Source organism: Macaca fascicularis, chromosome 14, assembly GCF_037993035.2.
Source record: "Macaca fascicularis isolate 582-1 chromosome 14, T2T-MFA8v1.1".
In the NCBI taxonomy this organism is placed as follows: Eukaryota; Metazoa; Chordata; class Mammalia; order Primates; family Cercopithecidae; genus Macaca; species Macaca fascicularis.
In genome coordinates, this window is record NC_088388.1 from 76,271,147 (window position 1) to 76,295,043 (window position 23,897).

The 23,897-nt window shown below is 39.5% G+C and overlaps 1 protein-coding gene across 23 annotated transcripts in view; it reads right to left on the reverse strand.

Moving 5' to 3' along the window:
- PAK1 (p21 (RAC1) activated kinase 1) overlaps positions 1-23,897 on the reverse strand; it is a 149,268-nt gene that overhangs the window by 59,719 nt on the left and 65,652 nt on the right. For 13 of the 23 annotated variants that reach the window (XM_074014848.1, XM_005579168.4, XM_074014845.1 and 10 more), the window contains one exon: positions 6,893-7,103. In XM_074014848.1, the coding sequence (XP_073870949.1) occupies positions 6,893-7,082 (190 nt within the window). In that variant the 5' untranslated portion in view covers positions 7,083-7,103. The remainder of the gene's footprint in view (positions 1-6,892; positions 7,104-23,897) is intronic. The other 10 variants (XM_045371245.2, XM_074014847.1, XM_015435525.3 and 7 more) reach the window with 1 other exon arrangement.

The following is a 23,897-nucleotide window of genomic DNA, read 5'->3' on the forward strand; positions in this document are numbered from 1 at the left end:
CATACTTAATTCTAAAATGCTGAAAGCTTTTCCTGAGATTAAAAACAAGAGAAAGGTATTCCTCATCACCACTTCTATTCTTCATAGTACTGAAGGTATTAACCAGTGCAATTAGGCAAGAAAAAGAAGTAAAAGGAGGATTATAAAGAAAGAAAAAAAAAAACTATTACAATATACAAATAATGTGCTCATGTACATGAATACAGAAGACTCAATAGAAAAATCAAGTCTCTGAGTAGCTAAAGATTTCAAAATAGAACCACAAAGCATTAGAAAGGAAATGACTAATAAATTTGACCATATTAAAATTCTATCTCGCATCATGCCAAGCATCTGTCTAAGATTACAGGGGAATTTACTTAATCTAATAAAAGCTAAGAGCACAGTAGAAGATACTTGTAACATATATAACTGACAGAAGACTTATATCTAAATAAGGATTCCTACAACTATGTTAAGAATTCTTGGCTGGGCACGGTGGCCCATGCCTGTAATCCCAGCACTTTGGGCGGCCGTGGCGGGCGAATCACCCGAGGACAGGAGTTCAAGACCAGCCTGGCCAACAAGGTAAAACCCCGCATCTACTAAAAAATACAGAAATTAGCCAGGCGTGGTGGCAGGTGCCTGTACCCAGCTACTTGAGAGGCTGAGGCAGGGAGAATTGCTTGAACCCAGGAGGCGGAGGTTCCAGTGAGCTGAGATCCCATCACCGCACTCTAGCCTGGGCGACAGAGTGAGACTCTGTCTCAAAAAAAAAAAAAAAAAAAAAAAAAAAAAGAATTCTTTAAGTTACAGAAAATATGTGTGCTTTGTAAACTAAACAACTTTACAAACATAAGTTGTCATTAATATAAAAAACTGTTAGGTTTCTCAGTCCATTCATTAAGACAGAGAAACTGTGGTTGAGGTGAGAAAGAGGAAAGAATCATCTTGATTTCATGTATCTAGAGATCTTGGGATTGAGAAAATAAAGTGGGAAAACAAGCTTCCAGCCTCACCCATCCCAATTTTAACCCTATCTTTGACCTAGACCACTTGGCCTTCTGATAGCATGGGAAATGAGGGTGACACTGCAAAATCCCATTGTCTCAGTATAGCCATCAAAGTTTTAGCACAAATCACTGGCCTTTTTTTAAAAAATTATTTTTAAGCAGCACCTCTCATTGGCTCCACTGAGCTAATCTGAGCTCAAGGCAGTAAAACGTTCCAAACTTGGAGAGATAAACACTGACATAGTCCAATGTTAAAATTAACTTTGCTAAACTCTTCCCAAGCTCAGAGAATTCCACTTTGCTTGTGAAAATGCAGCCAGAAAAAGATTTCAAACTAAATGCTGAAAGACTTCTTAGAATAAACCAAAGGCTCCAGATCCTAACCACAGGAACCAGGCTTTCCCACATGGAATTCTGCAACTCAGCATCACCTATTACAGGCCCTCAATTACAGCTTCTCTTTCCAATCATTTATGCATCCCCCAGGCAAATACTGAAGCCATGCTAGAGAGGTCAGCATTAGGTAATGCCCAAAGACATTCTACCCGCTGGCAGCTCAAACCTCAACCATTACTGCAGCCCACAGATCATTCTTCTTTCTCATCTCCCAAAAATCTCTCTACAGACCCAAAACAACTCCTCTAGAGATTCTGACTCCAAAAGTCTGGATGGAATCCAGGTATCAGTATTATTTATTTATTTATTTTTGAGACAGAATTTTGCTCTGTCACCCATGCTGGAATACAGTGGTGTGATCTCAGCTCACTGCGACCTCTGCCTCCCGGGTTCAAGCAATTCTGCCGCCTCAGCCTCCTGAGTAGCTGGAATTACAGGAGCCCACTACCGCGTCCAGCTAATTTTTTTAGTTTTAGCAGAGACAGGGTTTCACCATGTTGGCCAGGCTGGTCTCGAACTCCTGACCTCAAGTGATCCGCCTGCCTTGGCCTCCCAAAGTGCTGGGGTTACAGGTGTGGGCCACCACGCCCGGCCACTTTTTTTTTTTTTTTTTGTAAAGGAGTTTCACTCTGTTACCCAGGCTGGAGTGCAGTGGCATGATCTTGGCTCATTGCAACCTCTGCCTCCCAGATTCAAACGATTCTCCTGCCTCAGCCTCCCGAGTAGTTGGGATTACAGGTGCCCACCACCACAACCGGCTAATTTTTGTATTTTTAGTAGAGACAGGGTTTCGCCATGTTGGCCAGGTTGGTCTAGAACTCCTGACTTCAAGTGATCCGCCCGCCTTGGCCTCCCAAACTTCTGGGATCACAGGCATGAGCCACTGCACCCTGCCCTGTATTTTTTAAAAGCACCATAAGTGAGTCCAATGTGTAATCAGGGTTGAGAACTAAGAGATACAGTTATGTGACAATGGAACAGATAATTTAGGAAGACTTAGTTCCATACTCAGCCCTCCCACTTGCCACTTGTGAGACCTTGAGCAACTTACTTTTCTCTAAGCCTTAGCCTCCCCAACTAAAAATGAGTTGATGTAGGTATCAAATAAAACAATAAATGAGGTTTCCATTTTTGAAAAACAAACCTCCTATTTGTATTGCATTTTAGTTTAGAAAATGCTTTTATATCTACTATGTCAAATGACAAAAGCCTACTAATGATACAGGGTGAATGGGAAGTAAGGATATTGAAATGAAATTTAAAAAATAAATCAGAGTTAACAAATGTCAGTGGCTGGACTCAATCTGTGTTACAAGTCCAGTTCTAGACATAACTCTATGCAGCTGGTATAAATGCTCAAATACTACATGAAGGGCATACCACTTCAAAGACTACCAACACTGCTGTGTATCCTTCTAGGACTAAGTTGAGTAGCTTACTGGTTGATCAAAGGTTTCAAACAAAAGAAAAACACCTCAGACTTCTTTCATTTTGATGTATGCATTAATTATAGCCATCAAGGGTCTTAAAGCAAAGGGATGAAACCTATGTGCCCAGGGCAAATATAGAAAATCTATACCCAAAGGATGAAAGATTGTTAGATCATTTTGCGAGAAATTCTTATAACTCTGTATGTTTCCTACCTCTATGCCCTCAACCTACAGAGATGCAGTTTTGATCTTGAGGTTATGAGATGTATTTTCAGATCAGATTTAGCCTAGGGTTACTCAGCTAGGATTTTCTAGAGCTGCATCACTGAATAAAGTACTTTACAATGGCCTAGTTTCTTCTCACCTATATAGACAAGCCTGATCTAACCACGCCTTTGCAATCTCTCATTTATGTAATTATAGGATTCTAAAGCTAAAAGAAACTGCACATGCCTACTGCTCTCTCTCCTCTTCTAGATGAAGGCACTGACGTCTACAGAGAAATAATTGACCCAAATCAGCCAGCCAATTTATGGAAGAACCAAGACTATAATCCCAATATCTAGACCCCCACTTTCCCATTTAGCACATAAGATTGTCCCTTCAGGTCCCAATGATGTCCGAAGGCTCTGCTTCCATCTGCTGTTTCAGACAGGAATCTTCTTTTTTAAAAATCAGCTTTATTGAGAGGTAATTCACTTACCAAACAATTCACTCATATAGTGTAAAATTCAATGGCTTTTAATATATTCAGAGAGCTGGACAGGTATCACCAAAATCAATTTTAGAACATTTCATCACTACAAAAAGAAACCCCACCCCTCTTAGTAATCATCTCCTAGTTTTAATTGCCTCTCCCTCTCTGCAGCCCTAGGCAACCACTAATCTACTTTCTTTCTATGAATTTACCAATGCTGGACATTTCCTACAAATAAAATCATATTACATGTGATCCTTTTAACTGGCTTCTTTCACTTAACGCAGCATTCAAGGTTCATCCATGTCATGGCATGGATCAGAACTTCATGTCTTTGTTACCAAATATTTCATCATATGGATATTCCACATTTTATTATTTATCTATTCATCAGCTGATGGGGTATTTGGGTTGTTTCCACTTTTTGGATATTATGAATGCTGCTATAAACATTCATGTACTGCTGGTAACTCTATGTTTAACCTTTTGAGGAACTGCCAGACTGTTTTCCACAGAGGCTGCACCATTTTACATTCCCACCAGCAATTATGAGGGTTGCAACTTCTCCACATCCTCACTAACACTTGTTATTATCTTTTTTATTATAGCCATCCTAGTGAGTGTGAAGTGGTATCTCATTGTGGTTTTGATTTGCATTTCCCTGATGGCTAATGATTTGAGCATCCTTTCATGTGCTTCTTGGCCATTTGTATATGTTCTTTGGAGATATGTCTATTTACATATTTTGCCCATTTTAAAATTACTTGTCTTTTGGTTGTTGACTTGCAATAGTTCTTCTTCACATATTTTAGATACACATCCATTATAAAATATGTAATTTGGGAAAATTTTCTCCCTACTGTGGGTTACCTTTTTGCTTTCTGGATGATGCCCTTTGAAACATAAATGTTTTTACTTTTGATGATGCCTACTGGATGAGAATTTTATTACCCTTCTAGTTTGAGTCAGCAAGAACAATTTAAACTTTTTAATTTAAAAAGTTCTCTTTTACTACATGTAGACACTTGGGCTGAAAGCCTATTTATTTATAGAGATCAAGAATACTGGTTGATAAGATACAATATTAAAAATAAATACACATCTAAATTGAGGGATAAAGAAAGTGGCTATATATGTGGAAGAAGATTGCAGGGCATTTAACACTGCCTCAGATCATAGCCCTTGTACCAAGGAAGTTGGCAGCTACTATATGAATGAATTAGTCAGGAAATCAAAGTTAAGCAACTTATCCACATCTTTTATTTTATTTATTTATTTTTTTGAGATGGAGTTTAACTCTTGTTGCCTAGGCCGAAGTGCAATGGCGTGACCTTGGCTCACGGCAACCTCTGCCTCCCGGGTTCAAGTGATACTCCTGGCCTCAGCCGCCTGAGTAGCTGGGATTACAGGCGCCCACACCATGCCCGGCTAATTTTTTGTATTTTAGTAGAGATGGGGTTTCACCATGTTGGCCGGGCTGATCTTGAACTCCTGACTTCAGGTAATCCACCCACCTAAGCCTCCCAAAGTGCTGGGATTACAGGCGTGAGCCACCACGCCCGGCCTATTTTATTTTTTTTTAAGACAGGATCTCACTCTGTCACCCAGGCTGGAGTGCAGTGGTATGATCATAGCTCACTGCAGCTTCAAATTCCCAGGTTCAAGCAATCCTCCTGCCTCAGCCTCCCAAGCAGCTGTTACTACAGGCACACACCACCATGCCTGATCTTTTTTTTTTTTAGTAGAGACAAGGTCTTGCTATTTTGCCCAGGCTGGTCTCAAACTCCTGAGCTCAAGCGATCCTCCCACCTCAGCCTCCCAAAGTGTTGGGATTACAGGCATGAGCCCCTGTGCCTGGCCTTCTTTTCTACCCAAACCCCCAAACCCACAGGGAAGGGAAGGTGGAGTAGAAGGATTCATACACAAAAAGATATAAGCCCAACGTACTCATTAAAAGTACTCATTATGTCTCATTTCACTTTTACAACAAACATTACAATACATGAAGTCTGCTCATAAGATGTATCTATATATAAAAGCTATATGTCCGAAATCATCATCTTCCCTGCTCTCCAATCACCAACGCTCCCAATTTGTTCCTTCTTTCTGTGTTTCCTATTTGGCTAATGACACTACCATCTACCATCTCCCCTGATCTGCAGTTAGGCAATTATATTTTTTCTACAACATGAGATGGTTTTCTGCAATCCACCATTGTGCTTGTTGTATCTGCCCTACTGTTTCAGAATCTCAGCTCTGATTTTACCATGTAGTCTACTAGCTATGTCTCCCAGTTTCTATTCATCGACAAAGGAGTAAAGAGACAGAGACAAAGGAGTAAAGAGACAGAGAACTAACATTTAAGTACCTTCTGTGTGGAAGTTACTCTATTAGGAACTTTGTATGTAGTCTTCACAACTACCCTGTGAAATGATATCTCACTTCTGAAATAGGAAACTAAATAAAGGTCAAAGCAGTTAACTGACATGCCTAAGATGAGAAAGCTGGTAAGTGGTGACCCAGCTACATCTAAACTAGAAGCTCATGATAACTACTTACACAGAGAAAGCCAGTATCTTTAGCACGCTATAAGAACAGGGCCCACAAACATACGGAGAGAGAACTTTACTTCAGAGCAACAGCCACTTAAGTCAACATTTTTGGTATCAAACAAAAGTGATCTTCTGTTGTGGATAGCAAAACCTTTATTTTACAACCTTGTCTACAAGGATCTTGGCGACTTTTTCATATACACTGTTAAATTAACAGTGTTAAAATCAACACTATTCATCCTATGATTATTTTTCTATTAATAGAAGTTTTATCAATAAAAAGGAAATGAGGCTGCCCAGGATAATTTATTCATAGTAAACTCATGCTAAATGCTAGTTATCTCCGCATCCTTTTCTCAGCTGTTACTTGCCATTCTTACTGATATGTAGTCCCCAAACCTGAAAGTGGGACCAGGAAGTTGGAATAAAGAAAAGGCAATCAAGATTTTGGAAAGAAAACATTTCCAATTGAAACTAATTCAGGGGAAAAAAATTCCAAATAAAGACATTCCAATTTTTCTTACATTTTGTGACTTCCTAAACAGTTTAAGAACTTAAAAATAAATAAATCACTTCAGATTGTCCCAAATCTGGCAAGAGCATAATTATTCTCTTACAGTTTTGCTCAGATATAGTTAATACAGTATAAAAATAGGTCTATTTTCCATTTGGTTTCAGCCACTGTCGGAAGAAAGAGAAATATTTAACCAGAAAAAAAAAGCATTAAAGGAAAATTAAGTCAAAGACGACAGATCTTTTATCCAGGTTACCCAAAATAATTTTTTTAAAGCATACAAATGATGAGAATAAAATCAAATACTGTACTTTTATCTCCAGGTAAGATGGATCGGTAAAATCGGTCCTTCTTTTTCTTCTCCTCTGGGTTTGGAGGCAGAGGTTTAGAACCATGGTTTAGGGTTCCAGCATCTTTGCTGCCAGCTCCAATCATAGTGCTGGTATTTCTCATCGGAGGGGCTGGGGGTTTGTCTTGAATGTCTAGGCCGTTATTTGACATTGTCACCACCAGCAGCAGCTACTAGAATCAGAAATAAGAAAAATATAACTCCTTTATTATTGTTGACCAAAAGGAAATACATGTTAAAAAATTGCAAAGAATCAAAATTATACAGCCCTTCCTTCAGGGTTCAGCTCAAGTCCTTCCACTGCATGCCACGATATTGCTAACACTCACTGATGTAAATGCCTACTATGTGCCAAGCACTAATGAAAAATCACAATGTCTTGCTTTTCTTTGCATTCCCATTCTGGGACATTGAAGAGCATGGAAAATCATTACGATGTAGCTGAAAGCAGATATTTGGTCTAGCAAAAACTAAGTGTGAATCCCAGTACCACTTACTAACTTTAGAGAAATTCTTTAACCTCTTAGGTTTCATTTTTTCATCTATGTGAAGATTAAATAAAATTGCTAACAGCATTCCACATAGTGAGTTTTCTGCCAGCCTCTAATTTTATAACCTTAGACAAGTTACACTTTCCCTCTCGGGAATGGACTGTATCAAGGGTCAGCAAAGTTGCTGTTTTTGTAGATAGTTTTATTGGAACACAGTCACACCCTTCATTTATAAATTGTCTATGGCTTTTTTTTTTTTACCCGATACTGGCAGAATTTAGTAGTTGCAACAGAGACTGTATGTCCACAGACCTAAAATATTTACTATTTTGCCCTTCACAGCAAAAGTTTGCTAACCCCTGAGACTATATAATCTCTTCAGTGTCTCCCTCCTCTAAAATTCTACCTTGTTCTTTACAAAGAAGAGAGAGAGAGACAGACAGACACAAACACACACACACACACACAGAGAGAGAGAGAGAGAGAGAGAGAGGATTATTGCTCTGTTACCCAGGCTGAAGTGCAGTGGTACAATCATAGCTCACTGCAGCCTCAAACTCTAGGGCTCAAGAGATCCTCCCCACTCAGCCTCCAGAGTAGCAGGAACTACAGGCCTGCGCCACCATGCCCGTCTAATTTTTAAAAAAATTTTTTAGAGACAAGAGTCTCCCTATGTTGCCCAGGTGGGTCTCAAACTCCAAGTCTCAATCAATCCTCCCGCCTCAGTCTCCCAAGCAGCTGGAATTACAGGCGAGAGCCACCGTGCTTGGCTTTCTTCTTCAAAACATAAAATGGTCAATGCAGTAACCATCCTGTCCTAATATGGTACAGAATTTACTGGCAAAATCTCCACTACTTCTGAGAAACAGTAGAATAAAATCTAAAAGATAGGGGATAGGACAAGCACGGTGGCTCATGCCTGTAATCCCAGCACTTTGGGAGGTCAAGGTGGGCGGATCGCTTGAGGTCAGGAGTTTGAGACCAGCCTGGCCAATATGATGAAACCCCCTCTCTACTAAAAATACAAAAATTAGCCAGGCATTGTGGCAGGTGCTTGTAATCCCAGCTGCTAAGGAGGCTGAGGTAGGAGAATCACCTGAACTTGGGAGGCAGAGGCTGCAGTGAGCCAAGATTGCACCACTGCATTCCAGCCTGGGTGACAGAGGGAGACTCTGTCTCGAAAGAAAAGAAAAAGAAAAAGAAAAAGAAAAAGAAAAAGAAAAAGAAAAGAAAGGAAGATGGGGGGGGAATCCCTATCACATGTTATCAATAGTTTTAATGAAAATATGTTATTACCTTAAAATAAATAAATGTCCTTGACAATGGATAGATATGAATGTATCCAGAGTTAAAAATATTTCTCATTAGTCTTCCATGCTGCAGTAGAAATTATACATTTAACCATGACTATTTAAAATATAAGCTCTTTGGAGTTAAACACAACAGTACTTTAGAGAGTAATGAGTTTAAAAAACCAGCACAATAATCACCAAGAGCTTTTAGAAATATAGATATCCTGGCTTGGCCCCCATAAATCTTGATTTAGAATGGCTGAGTTAAGGCCTAATTCTGTATTTTGAAAATTAGTGATCCCAATGCCAGTCAGATTTGAATACTATCGCTTTAGACATCAATTACCTAAAATACTATGAATAAAATCTATAGGAGTTTTTTTTGTTTGTTTGTTTGTTTGTTTGTTTTTTAAACGATTTCTAATAAAGAACTGATTCCCCCACATCCAGTTTTTTTCCGCAATCCTTTATCCAGGGGCTGTCAGGAACCTTAGAACACACTACTCTTCTACTTTTAAAACCCTTCATTGGCTGGGCACAGTGGCTCACGCCTATAATCCCAGCACTTTGGGAGGCCAAGGTGGGCAGATCATGAGGTCAAGAGATTGAGACTCCTGGCCAATATGGTAAAACCCTGTCTCTACTAAAATGCAAAAAATTAGCTGGGCATGGTGGCACGCACCTGTAGTCCCAGCTACTCAGGAGGCTGAAGGAGGAGAATCGCTTGAACCTGGGAGGTGGAGGTTGCAGTAAGCCAAGATCGCGCCACTACACTCTAGCCTGGCAACAGAGCGAGACTCCGTCCCGAAAACAAAACAAAATGAAAAACCCTTCATTGACATCTCAGGATAAAAGCTGATGTTTTTAGCTTGCTTTTAGAGGCCCTCTGTTATTTGACCAAATGCACCCAGCCTCATTTCTCACCACTACCACTCCCTCTAATTTCCCTTACACTCTATCTACATCCAACTTCTCCAACTTCTTCAAGTATCCCATAGCTTTTACACTTCTATGCTTTTGTGCATGCTGATCCTTCTGCCTAGAATACCAATTTCCCTATGCTTCAACTGTGAATTCACTCATCCTTCAAGGCTTAATTCAATTGTTATTTCTTCCATGAACCCATTTGGAAATGTGTCATCACTTCAAGAAGTTAGGTGCCCCCTCCTCCATGTTCCCAAAGCAATGGCTAACTTTCTAGGTTATCCCTTTTATTATTGCTATTGTAATTGTTTACAGGTATGTCTTCCCTAGGAGCCAGAATGTTCCTCAAATATTGGGCCCAATTTTGTCATCTTTGCAATCCAACAATACTTTAGATAGTATCTAGCTCACAGTGAACTCAAATATTTTAATTAATCACACTTTGCATAAAGATATATACCTTGCCTTTAGGAAGTTTAGTACAGATAAAATTCAAGGTGCTTTACTTTCTGACATTGACCTGCCTTATCAACTAAGCCACTACACCTAGACACAGCCTAATTCAAACTAATTCAAACCTCAGAAATCTGTTCCACTGTACTTGCCAAGTATTCTTACTTATTTACTTATACACACACACAGACACACACACAAACACACACCCCAATGTGCTTTCTGTCAATGATTTCTCCTTTCTCTGACTGATAAAAATCTTACTCATCCATCAAGGCCAAACCCTAACCCCACTTCTTTGCATAATTCATTCTGACCCACCTTTGGCAAACCAACTGCTCCTTCTATTTTTGAACAAAAGAAATCAATCAAGCAAGGACAATCTTGTTAATGCAGATTAACTCTGTGATGTGCTTTTTATCCATTTCTTCCAGTTTGTCTTCCCAGATTTACCTTTGTTTTCCCTCCCAACTATAACTCAAGTCCCTAAGCACCCACAAGAGAACTTTTACTGTCTCAGTTCTCAAGTGTACCTTCCCACTCCAGGCTGCCAGTTCCAAAATTACACTCCCTGCAGTCATGTGATACCCGAGTAAAGCCCTTCCTTGACTCCCAGGTCCTTCAATCAACAGTTTCATTGAATGTAACTCCATTTCAGGCCCACAGCCCACAATTATGCCAAGAAAGTTTTCACCAACCTTCCTGATACAGACTTTTCTCCATTTCTCAGTGCTTTTACTGTGTTTGGAGAATTCTGTGGTAGATATTCACTTTCAAAGAGATTCCATTATTCCTTAAAACCTAAAATATGCATTGGAATCTAATATTTGAATTCTTTTACTGCATTCCAGCCTAGAAGTCATCCAGACTATGCTTGAAAAGTTGCAATGACAGGAAATCTAAAATCTCCAAAGACTATCTATTCTATCTTCAGTCATCTCATTTAATGAGTTATCACTTATAATAAGCTCTGTCTTACACTGCATTGCAATAATTTGTTTACATATTTGCTTTCCCTTTCACCCCTCCCCTGCTAGACTTAGACTATAAACACCTCAAGAACAAAGTTCATGTCCTATGTATTTCTCGATCCGCAACACCAGGCCTGGCACAGAATAGGTAATCAATAAAGATTTATTGAATAAACAAACGAATGAATAAACAAAGAAAAAAGTTCCATCTGTTAGTACTAAATCCTGTATCTTAGAGCTATTCAGAAAAGACCACTATCTCTTCCCCAGACAGAACTTTAAATACCTGAAATACTCTTTTGAGACCCCCCAAATCTATTTTCTCAATGTCAAACATTTCCAGGACCTTCAACTACACTCACAGAACACAATTTTGTGCTTTCTTAATCACTTCCTTCTGAACTTACCTAAGGTTTCCATACTACTTTCCAGGTTCCTTGCAGCCCTTTCCTATAGGTTCTCCACAAGTCTTTCCTCTTTTTACCCTTATTGATCCCCTCAATGGTCATTCTGTATATCTACACTCATCATAATAATTAGCACATTTTAAAACCTATACCATTTTAAACTATGGGAAAACAGGTCCAAAACAAGAAACATGCTCAACTTTTGAATAAGGTGAGCAAACACACCTTAATCTTCTAATAGTCTCTGTAGACCAAAAGTTTGGAAGGATGAAAAACCAATGCCTCAGACATGCTGCAATATAAAGCTAGGGATGAGGCCAACATTATGACAGCTCAGATAGCACCATTCTATCCATCGTGGACAACAAATGAATACAACAGAGAGAAAGACACAGTGATCACATTTTACCAATGCCCCAGAGGCTCAGGGAACCTAATAATTTATGAGCAACTAATTATATTGAAGCATTAATTATGAATCAACTGAATGACTCTATAATAAATGCAGGATCACTGTGAGGTTTCAAAAGGTAGGGCAATTTTTTAAAAGATTACTGGAATTAAAGTCACGAGACCCAGGTTTAAGTCCTGGCTCTGCAATTTATAAGCCATGGCCCCTGTAGAAGTCCCATCACCTATGACCTGTAATTTGATGTTTCTCACTATGCAGTCTCTAGACTTAATACTGGTCAAGAGGCAACCAAAGAGGGGAAGTGATTTGTGCCCCTTTTGAAGCACGCTATATAAGGCATAAAGATATAGTGCTACAGTATAAAGATGGGAAAGAAAACAATTTTCAAGTAGCCACTATGTGTAAGGTACTTTACATACTGAATCAAAGCAGACAGGGATTCAGAGAAGGAATGTGCTCACCAACAACTACCTCTTTCCACTCTTATTACCCTGGATTCCACAGTCACTGGTATAAAACAAAACCAAGTTAATCAAATATTTTAAGATGCACATAATATCAAAGCCAAAGGCTTCCTTGGAAGTCATCCAACCTGACTGCCTAACGTTACAGGTAGGAATACTGAAGTCCAGAGTGCAAGAGGAAATTACCTAAGATCACACAGCAATTTATAGGTAAAGTAGGCACAGAATCCTCTTTAAACTGACAGAAATTTTACTTATCCTTCCCAGCAAAACTCAAACCTCATCTTTTTTTAATATTTAGTTTTTGTGGGTACATAGTAGATGTATATATTTATGGAGTACATGAGATATTCTGTACACAGGCATGCAACGTGAAATAATCATATCATGGAGGATGGGGTATCTATCCCCTCAAGCATTTATCCTTTGTGTTACAAACAATCCAATTATACTCTTTTAGTTATTTTTAAATGTGCAATGAAGTTATTATTGATTATAGTCACCCTGCTGTGCTATCAAAAAATAGGTCTTATTCTTTCTATTTTTTTGTGCCCATTAACCATCCTTGCTTTCCACTAGCCCTCCACTACCCTTTCCAGCCACTGGTAACCATCCTTCTATTATCTATGTCCATTAGTTCAATTGTTTTGATTTTTAGATCCCACAAATAAGTGAGAACATGTGATGTTTCTCTTTCTGTGCCTGGCTTATTTCACTTAAGATAATGACCTTCAGTTCCATCCACGTTGTTGCAAATGACAGGACCTCATTCTTTTTGGTGGCTGAATAGTACTCCATTGTACATGTTCCATCCATGTTGTTGCAAATGACAGGATCTCATTCTTTTTTGTGGCTGAATAGTACTCCATTGTGCATATGTACCACATTTTCTTTATTCTTTCAACTGTAAATAGACACTGTGATTGCTTCCAAATCTTAGCTATCGGGAACAGTGCTGCAACAAACAGGAGTGCAGGTATTTCTTCAATATACTAATTTCCTTTCCTCTGGGTAGATACCCAGCCACGGGATTGCTGGATCATAAGGTAGGTCTATTTTTATGTGTGTGTGTGTTTTTTTTTTTAAATCAGACCTCATCTTTAAACTCTCTGCCAAAGGATTTTCCAACTATACTGTTCCTGAGGTAATTCTAGCCCCTTTGTGTTCTGCTACTTCTAATTTATGATTAGTTTAGTCAAATCTAGCCAATGGCAAATATAAAAATATTATTAGCACATTTGGGCTAGACTTGACTTTTACTAAAAGTCTACCCTAAGCACCAGAAATGATAAATGAATTCTTATTCCTCCAATCAAAAAAAAAACCAGAATATGTAAGTAAACACATATGAAAGTTATATACACCTTTTGCTGCAGTTGCAGGTTCTTCATTCAAATGCAGTTCAAGTGCAGTTCACCTTACATATAAAAAAAACATACATATAAAAATATGTAAGGTGCTATGTATGCTAGAAACCAAGAAAAAATAGGTGAAAGAAGGCACATAGGTAGATAGGTAATGAATAAAATATGACCTGACCCTAGAGGCTATCACCATCTAGTTAGCAGAAGGTGGAACCTAGAAAACCACGATACCAGGTCAATTGTGAATAGTGCTGTAGAACAGTACAAACAGTAAAATGTTCAAACACACATGAAAGAAAGGTTAAATTGAATTTGAGTGATCAGTGAAGTTTAAGAAAAGAGGTGGTATTCAGAGTAGCAGCTTAAAGAACAAATAGGTCAGACTAGTGGTTTTTAACTCTAGGCTATTAGAATCCCCTGTGAGCTTTTTTCTTAAAGTTCACTGGTGCTGAAGTTTAACACCAGTGCTGAAGTACTCGGGGAGAAGTATATTAATATTTGCAATTTATTTTCAAATGCATTTTTAAGAAATAAGATTAATGAACAGGGATATAACAACATACATGTCAATATATAATGCATATGATAAAGTTAGTATATGAAAATGTTAATGGTAGGAGAATCTAGGTGGTGGGTACACAGGTACTCACTATAAGATTCTTTCAATGTTTGAAATTTTTCCTAATAAAATGTTGAGGAGGAAAACATTAATGCTTGAACTCTACCCCTAGAGTCACTGATTTAATTGGTCTGGGGTAGGTCCAGGCATTAGTATATAGTGCTTGGCCCAAAGAAAAGAGACAATAAATGAGTGATTTTCATGGAGAAAGATGATGGCAAATGCATCTAGACCACAGAATAACATAAATGTGAGAGTACAGTGTGGCAGAACGCAACATAAAAGAATAAAATGGGAGACTGAAAAAGTGGAACAGTGCAGATCACAGCAGGTCTTTTATGCACCACATAGAGCACTAGTCAGAAAAATGGTCCATTCTAAACAGCTCTAGAATTGTGCAATAAATGCCCCATGTTAAAAATAAAAGATGGGGCTTTTAATTTAAAAACAAGGCTGTGGAGAGATGACAATGAGAAAAGAGGTATTGTGTGGAGGAGGAGACCATCTGCTATCCATCTGCACTGAGGACTCAGTGATGCCTTGAGTTCACACAATGGGACTAAGCACAAGAGAAGATAAATGAATTCTGGTGCTTAGTCCAAGTCACACAATAAGACCTGGAGTTTAAGAGAGTCTTCTACACTGCCTAATAGAGTTGCTAAAATTCTAGAAACAGTTTCCTCAGAAAACCTTCAGGATTAACCATTTTTACAACTAGGATTTTAGCATTATTTGGGGCTGTTTTAATAATCACTAACATTAGATCACACTTTGGAGTTTACAGAAAACTTAGAAGTCTATCTGGTATCATTTTTCTCATTCATCAGTGCAAATATTTATTCATCATCTACTGTTTGACAAGCTATGCATGCAGAACAGTAAACAAGTCAGAAGAAGCAGCAAAGTTTCAAAGATGCTGCCAGTCACCCAGGGCCATACAGCTAGTGGGCAGCAGAGGCAGGAACCTGAAGTTAGGCCTGTGTGATGATAGAACCACTACACCACACTACACTGTTGACTCTAGAGGCAAAGGAAAGGACTAGATAACCTCTAATATTAACTCGAGAAGAAATAAAACTTGTTCCATATACTAATCACACTTCGTAGTCCAAACAGCCCACAGCAGCTGCAACTGGCATGATCAACACTCCATCCAGAACTGGGGAGTACTGTATGCCCTTGAGGCCTGGTTATGAGAATCTGATCTTTAATTATACTGTGCCAGGAGGTTTTCTTTGGCAGGGGACTGGAATGCTGCAGTCTTGAATTTGCTGAGGGATGTCCTTCTAACATGTCAAAGATACTCCCACTATGCAGCCCGGCCACTTGCTCTGGTTTAGCAACAACTGCTAGAGCAGCAGGGAGGAAAACTGTTGGCTGTTTCTGGGCGGTTAGGAAAGCTACTTTACTTTCTGATCCTCAGTTTCCTTTTATGTAAAAAACAAACAAGACTACCTACTTTATAGAGTTATCATGAGAATTAACAAGCATATATAAAAGCACCTAGCATGCTGCCTGGCACAAAATAAATGTTCAATAAATATCTGTTCCCTTCCCCCACTTATATTTCTAGTTTCATCTCTACTATTTCCTAAACATGTCATTCTAGCTTACTATGCTTTCATGTTCCTGCCTTTGCCTATGCTGTTTTCTCTGCCTAAAATGTCCCAACTTGTCTGCCAAACAAACTCCTACTCATTCTTCAAGACCCAACCTGACTCACTTCCCCTATGCAACCTTCACAGAAGCCCCTCCTCACCTCTATCTTTCCCCCAAATTTAACAGATCCCACTACTTCTGCTCCCGAAATGTAATAGCATTTTATATGTACTTCTATGCAACAATTTCCAAATTTCATCATATCAACCATAATCCATGCTTCTTGTCCTCACCAGGCCATGAATAACTCAAGGGAAAAAATTGAAGTTTGTTTAATCTCTACATCCCCAGGCTGAGCTGTTACACACCTAGTAATCAGCCAAGGTTCACTGACTAAGGCAGCCCGGATTAGCAGAAAAAACACAGGAGCTAAAAGGATCCTGAAGAACCAGCCAGTTTTATTTTTATAAAATAAAAACCTTTATTTTATGGGAACCTGGAACCTATAGGGATATGCAATTTACCTAAGATCACTAAATGAGTGATAAAAACATTACTAGCTTCTGATTATTCTCTTGAAAACTCTCTTTCTACACTAATTACATAATTTGAGACAGAATGAACAAGTGACTGTATCTGGGAGGCTTCCTACAATTAGAGAAGAATGAGAGGCAGCAAAGTGAAGTGGAAAGGCCAGAGAAATTTAGAGTGAGAGACTGAAGTTCTTTTAGGCTGGCTCTATACCTCTAATCCTCCCCACCCCCATCCACACCTACGCAACTTCCTCACTCCTACCACCTTGCAGACAGTCACTAGAGTTACTTCCAGAAACCAGTACTTACAGGTCTTATAATCCTCTGCCTACCATCTTGGGAAATTCCTAATCTGCAACCCCAGTTGAGTTATTCCCAATAATTAAGGCAAAAATTCAAATTTAACCTTCAAACCTCCAAACCTCCCATTGGATGACCTGCAATGATAAAGTTGAGGCCCTTATAATCTGAGAGCTGGAAGGAATCATAAAGGGGCCACTCCGTTCAACCTCCCAGGAAACAATGGAATCTATTGTACTGTCTCCTAGTTGGTTGACCTTCCAGCCAATCTCTGCCTGAACATGTTCTGATTTCCCACATTGCCATATGTTGCCTCAATGGAATAGTTTATCTCAAAGTGTCAAAAACCATAGCATGAAAATGGGATTGTCTCCCTCCTCTAAAAGGTAATTAGGACTAAATCAATCAATCAATCCTACAGTTTTCATTTACTTCAGTCATCCAAACTCTCATCTCCAACCTTTTCTGTGAACTTCTCTAACCTGACCAAATTCCCTCCCCCTGTCCTGACTCTGAAACCTTTCCACTATTCCCTCTGGAACTTCTCATTTGCCACTGGCTAACACTCCTCTGCTCCTTTACCTTAAAAGAAATCTGGCTATGCCCTGAAGAAGAGCCTTCTTTAGAAACCCTCTCAACTGGAGGCTGTTTTCCCTCTTATACCCTACTTATCAGTGTTGTCCTTAATTTTCAGTGCCATTTCCAAACTATGTCTTTCTCTCCCTCTTGTAAAAACCTATATTTTCCTTTGAGTAGCTTCCACTGGCTGCTATCACACGTCTTTGCAGCCTACTAATCACTTTCTGGTAACTCCTACTGAAAGGCTTTAGTTCCTGCTTCAGTCTTCTTCTGAACCCCTCTAGTCATCATTCTAGGTGACGTCAACAGCCACAATGATGATCATGTCAACACCCTAGTCACTCCATTTTCTGACCTACAGTCCAAGTTAGCCAATACTCTCATGATTACACCTGGGATCTTATCACCAAAATGTGCAACAATTCCAATATCTAGAATGAATCATATACACTTCAGATACAACCTCCTATCCATGCACTTACTCAAGAATTTCCACAATTCCTAGACTTCAATTTGAGCTCCAATAAACTATCCAGCAGTCCCCTGCCTTTTTCTCTCTCTTTATCTAATCATGGTCCATCAAAATTACTCAAACATCAAAAACTATCAACATTACTATCTCTAATATTCTCTCCTTTTCCAAAATTTAACTGGCAAAATCCCAGCTTTGGGATAGTTGAACTCAACTTTCTCCCAACTGTCATTATACTGAAGCAGCCAAATGTCCTAGAGAACATTACAAAATCCAGTTAACCGCTTTCACTTGAAAGTTATGATTACCTTCTGCTTTGGTTTGAATGTGTCCCCCAAAGTTCAAGTATTGGAAATTTAACCCTCACTGCAACTGTTGAGTGGTGAGATCTTTAAAAGGTGATTGGATCATGAGGGCTCTGGCCTCATGAATGGATTAATGTTACTATCATAGGCGTAAATTAGTTATCAAGAGAGTGGGTTCCTGATCAAAAGGATGAGTTCACCCCCCTTCCCTTGTTACTCTTGCTCTCTTGCCCTTCCACCTTCTACCATGGAATGACATGGCAAGAAGGCCCTCACCAGATGCAGGTACCTTGGACTTCCCAGCTCTAGAACTTTAAGAAATATGTTTCCTTTCTTTAGAAATTGCCTAGTCTGTGGTATTCTATCATAGCAACACAAAATAGGCTAAGACACTTCCCTACATATGATTACCCTACCTCAAATGGGAATTCAATAGGATTTTCCAATAGCCCTTCCCTTTAGCTAATGAGCTTACTTTCTTTTTCCTTTTTTTCTTTTTCTTTTTTTTTTTTTTGAGATGGAGTCTCACTCTGTCGCTCAGGCTGGAGTGCAGTGGTACGGTATCAGCTCACTGCACCCTCTGCCTCGGGGGTTCAAGTGATTCTCCTGCTTCAGCCTCCCAAGTAGTTGGGACTACAGGCGCCCACCACCACACCAGGCTAACTTTTTATTTTTAGTAGGGACCGGGTTTCACTATGTTGGCCAGGCTGGTCTCGAACTCCTGACCTCAGGTGATCCCCTGCCTCGGCCTCCCAAAGTGCTGAGATTACAGACGTGAGCCACTGCGCCCAGCCAATGAGCTTACTTTCAATGAGAAAATAGAAATCTTGGCAGAATAACTATATCTTCCTACCCTCAAATCTATGTGCCTCCCTGTATCTGCATCCATGTTCTCCTTCTTCCTTCCAGTTACAATGAAGGAGGTGTTCTTCCTCTCATCCAGAGCCAATTCTCTCTTATCCCTGTATTCCTTCACTCCTTCTCACCTGGTATAATCTGCTGTTTCAGCTATGTCAACCTTTCCCTCTCTGTTAGATATATTCAGTCATTCAACAAACATTTATTGAGCATCTACCAAGTACCAATACTAATCCAGTTGAATAAGAGAAAGGCCTTGCGCTCTTAGAGTTTATGGTCTAGTAAGACATGCAGACAGAGAAATACACAAATAAATACACAATAGCAAGTCTATGTGTATGTGTGACTATTGGGGGAGGGGCATGCATGGGGTATGGTACATAAGAGAAGATAATCAAGACATGCTTCTCTGAGAAACAGTTACTTAAGACCTCAATTAAATGAGACAGCAAATCATAGTAATATCTGGAAAAGCATTTTAAGCAGAGGGAGTAATAACTACAAATGTCTTAGATGAGAATATACTGGGCACGTAGAACAGCAAAAAGATTGGCAAGACTAAAGCTGAGTAAACAAAGAGAAATGTGGTAAGGGACTGAGATCAGAGATGTAACCAGAGGTCAGACTGTGTGGAACTTTATAGGCCACAATACATTTGGCTTTTGCAGCAAATGTGGAAAGACACTGACGGGTTTTGAGCACTGATCTATGTTTTTAAATAGACCACTCAAGCAGCAGAGAAGAATAGGCTGCAGGGGAACAATGTAGAAGTGGAGATCCCATTAGGGAGTCATTACAATAATTCAGGTGAGAACTAATGGTGGCTTTGATGACTGGCAATAGGGGAAGAGAAGTAATTCAAAGGCAGATACATATTGAAGGTAGAGTCAAACGGTTTAAAGATTAGATACAGCATGTGATAAAAAAAAAAAAGGAAAAATTAAGATGATATCTAAATTTCTGGACTGATCTGAGAAATACTGGGTGAATATAAACAAGTTCTGGTGTCTCCTATTCAAAGACAGACAGACAGACAGACAGACACACACACACACACACACACACACACACACACCCCTTTCCCTTGACACCCACATCCTCCTCCAAATACCACCTATTTCTCTGCTCCCCTTCGTAGCAAAACTTCTCAGAACAACTGTCTACTTAAACTATCTCCACTTCCTCCCCTTCTGTTTGCCAACTAACAATCTACCATTTCATCAAAAGCAGTCTTGTCAAGACTATCAGTTATCCCCATCTTGCCAAAATAAATGCTTATTTTTCTGTCCTCACATTACTCAGTATCTTGGCAGCATTAAATGTAATTGACCTCTCTTCTCTTTCAAATACTCTACTTTCTTGGCTTCTAGGGAAGTACACTCACTTGGCTTTTCTTTCATCTTTCTGTCTACTCCTATCTCTTTTGCATAATCCTCCTTCTCCAGCTATCATCCACACATCCAAGGCTTGGGACCTTCGTTGCTCAGAACCTTCCTTACTGATACACTACACTTTCCCCAAGATTATTTCCTCCATTCTCATGGCTTTACATATTAATACGTTGATGATGCCCAAGTTTTGATCTCTAGACCAAACAGCTCTCTTTCAGCCTAAAAACCATCTACTAGACAGCTCCACCTGCGTTTCTCATCAGTACCTCAAATCTAACAAGACCAAATGGAACTCTTGGTTTTCACAGCATCATCATGAGTTGTAATTATATTCGTTTACTTATTATACATCTCCCTCAATAAACGATAAGCTTTGTAAAGAAGCAACGGTATGCTTTTGTAAGTCTACTGTGCTTACCAATGTATACTCAGCAACTAAACAGGACTTGGCAAGAGTAAGCACTCAGGGCCAGGTACAGTGGCTCATGCCTGTAATCCCAGCACTTTGGGGAGGCTGAGGTGGGTGGATCACCAGAGCTCAGGAGTTTGAGATCTGCCTGGGCAATGTGGTGAAACCCTGTCTCTACAAAAAATACAAAAGCTAGCCAGGTGTGGTGGCTTGCACCTGTAGTCCCAGCTACTCAGGAGGCTGAGGTGGGAGGATTGCTTGAGCCAAAAGGTCAAGTCTGCAGTGAGTGAGCTGAGATTGCTCCACTACACTCCAGGCTGGGCAACAGAGAGAGACATTATCTCAAAGGAAAAAAAAGAGTAGACACCCAGTATCAACACCAAAATTTACTAGACCCTGTCTCTGCCCTCAAAAATCTCACAGACTAATGGGAAAGGTAGACACATTAACCACAGTAACAATACAATATGGTAACTGCCACTATTGAGTGGTGAGAGGAAAGACATAGGTGCTGCATGAATCCAGAAGAGGGGCACTTAATAGCCTAGGAGTCAGGGGACTTATAGAATAAGTATAGCTATTAAGTGCCTACTATATAATTATTATTTTTTCTTTTTTATATGATTATTTTTAAGCTTTATAATAACCCTTCAAAGTAGGTATAAATATCTTCCATTTTTATATATGAAGCTTAAAAATATTAAAAATCAGGTAACAGTAAGTGGTAGAACCAGGATTTGAACTGAAGTCAATCTACTTTTAAGTCCTCCCTCCCCTTTTTTGTTACATCATAAAAAGTCACTAAAAGTATCTTTTATAATTGCCACCTACTATCTGTTCGACTTTAAATAAAGCACATACTTCATGGTCTCTGTCTGACCATGGAGCTCATTACCAGTCCCAAAGCCCTATCTACCCCACTCCTTTTCCTTTACTCATTGAGGATTGAGGCTCAATCCTCTCCTATTAGTCTGTGAATCTTTCGAGGGCAGAGAAAGGGTGTAGTAAATCTTGATGTCTATTCTTGCCTGTCAGTGGCAACCCTAGGCTTTCAGGCTATAGCATCTGAGCATTTTTTCACAGCTTGAAAATGCATTCGGGAACAACCACAGTAACATCTATACAGCACTTTACAAAGTATTTTCACACATTCATGATTTCATCTTATCCTCACCAACCCTATGAGGTGTTAAATCCCTATTCTACAGAGGCCAGTGGAAGTAAAAATGCCTAGCCTAGCTGCATCTGGTCTCTGGACTCTACACCCCACCAGAAATTGAATTTAAGAAAATGGAACAGGGAGGAAAGGAAGGAAGAGATCAAATGACTCATAGAGGGAGCTCAGCACATAGTCACCCAAGTGGCCTCAAGCCAGAAGTTAACAGGGACGAAGTCTGTTTCCCTTGCAAGGTAATGAGTGTTGTTTGGCCATGGCACAGTGACCTGCCACATGGGATTGTTCTTTTTTTCATGTCAGCAGTACCTAGAGTCTCCCCCCAAAAGCAGGCAGAAAAGAGGAGATAGGAAAACTCCTTGTATACTGTATGTATACACAAACTCAGGAGATAATAGGGTATAAGAGAATAGATATCACCTTCAGAGAAGACTTAAGTTTAAGTCCTAGCTCTGCCACTGTCTTGCTAAATCAAAAGTGCCCTCTTCTGCATTATTACAGCCCCTTCTGCTTCCTTCTACAATACTTACCACATGAGCTTCCACATTCCTTGACCTGCATTTGAGGGCAGCAACTGAGGCCAGTTTTAATTTTTGTATCCCCACCAACCTAGTACCATAATTACCATAATGAGCCTGGGAGGTTGAAGCTACAGTAGGCTATAATTGTACCATTGCACTCCAGCCTGGGCAACAGAGCAAGATCCTGTCTCAAGAAAAGAAAAAGAAAAAGACAGGCAATAATAGATACTGGCAAGGACAGGGAGAAAGAGGAACCCTCATATGCTGTTGGTGAAAATGTAAATTAGTAGAGCCACTATAGAGAAATATATATAAATACACACACACACACACACACACATTCCACATTCTGACAGTGAGTGTCAATAAAACAGCAACTTTGTCATTCTCATCTCGGCTTTCCTTCTAACTCCCCGACTTTAAGGACAGAGCTCACAAAAATTTTGTTGATTAACAAAGTGAAGAGACAACCCACAAAATGGGAGAAAATATTTGTAAGCTATCCATCTGACAAAGGATTAATAACCAGAATATATAAGATGCTCAAACAACTAAATAGCAAAAAAAAACCCAAGTAATCCAATTTAAAAACTTGCAAAGATCTGAATGGACGTTTTTCATAACAAGACATACAAATGTCCAACAGGTACATGAAAAAAATGCTCAACATCACTAACATCAGAGAAATGCAAATCAATACCATAATGTAGTATCATCTCACTCCAGTTAAAATGGCTTGTATCAAAAAGACAGGCAAAGGCTGGGCACGATAGCTCATGCCTATAATCCCAACACTTTGGGAGGCCAAGGCAGGTAGATCACTTGAGCCCAGGAGTTCACGACCACCCTGTGCAATATAGGGAGACCACACCTCTAAAAAAAAATTTTTTTTTTTTTATTAGCCAGCATGCTGGCATGTGCCTGCAGTCCCAACTACTTCAGAGGCTGAGGTAGGAGACTGCTTGAGCCTGGGAGGTTGAAGCTACAGTAGGCTATGATCATACCATTGCACTCCAGCCTGGGCAACAGAGCAAGACCCTGTCTCAAAAAAAGAAAAAGAAAAAGACAGGCAATACTAGATGCTGGCAAGGATGGGGAGAAAAAGGAACCCTCATATGCTGTTGGTGAAAATGTAAATAAGTAGAGCCACTATGGAGAATAGCATGGAGGTTCCTCAGAAACTAAAAATAGAACAACCATATGATTCAGCAATTCCACTATTGAGTATATATCTAAAAGAAAGCAAATCAATATATGAAAGATATCATACTCCCATGAACACAGTAGCACTATTTATAACAGCCAAAATGAAAATGTATACATATATATATGTATATATACACACAATGGAATATTATTCGGCCATAGAAAAGAATGAAATCCTGTCATTTACCCCAACATGGTAAATGTTTATGTGGGAGGTAAAAAG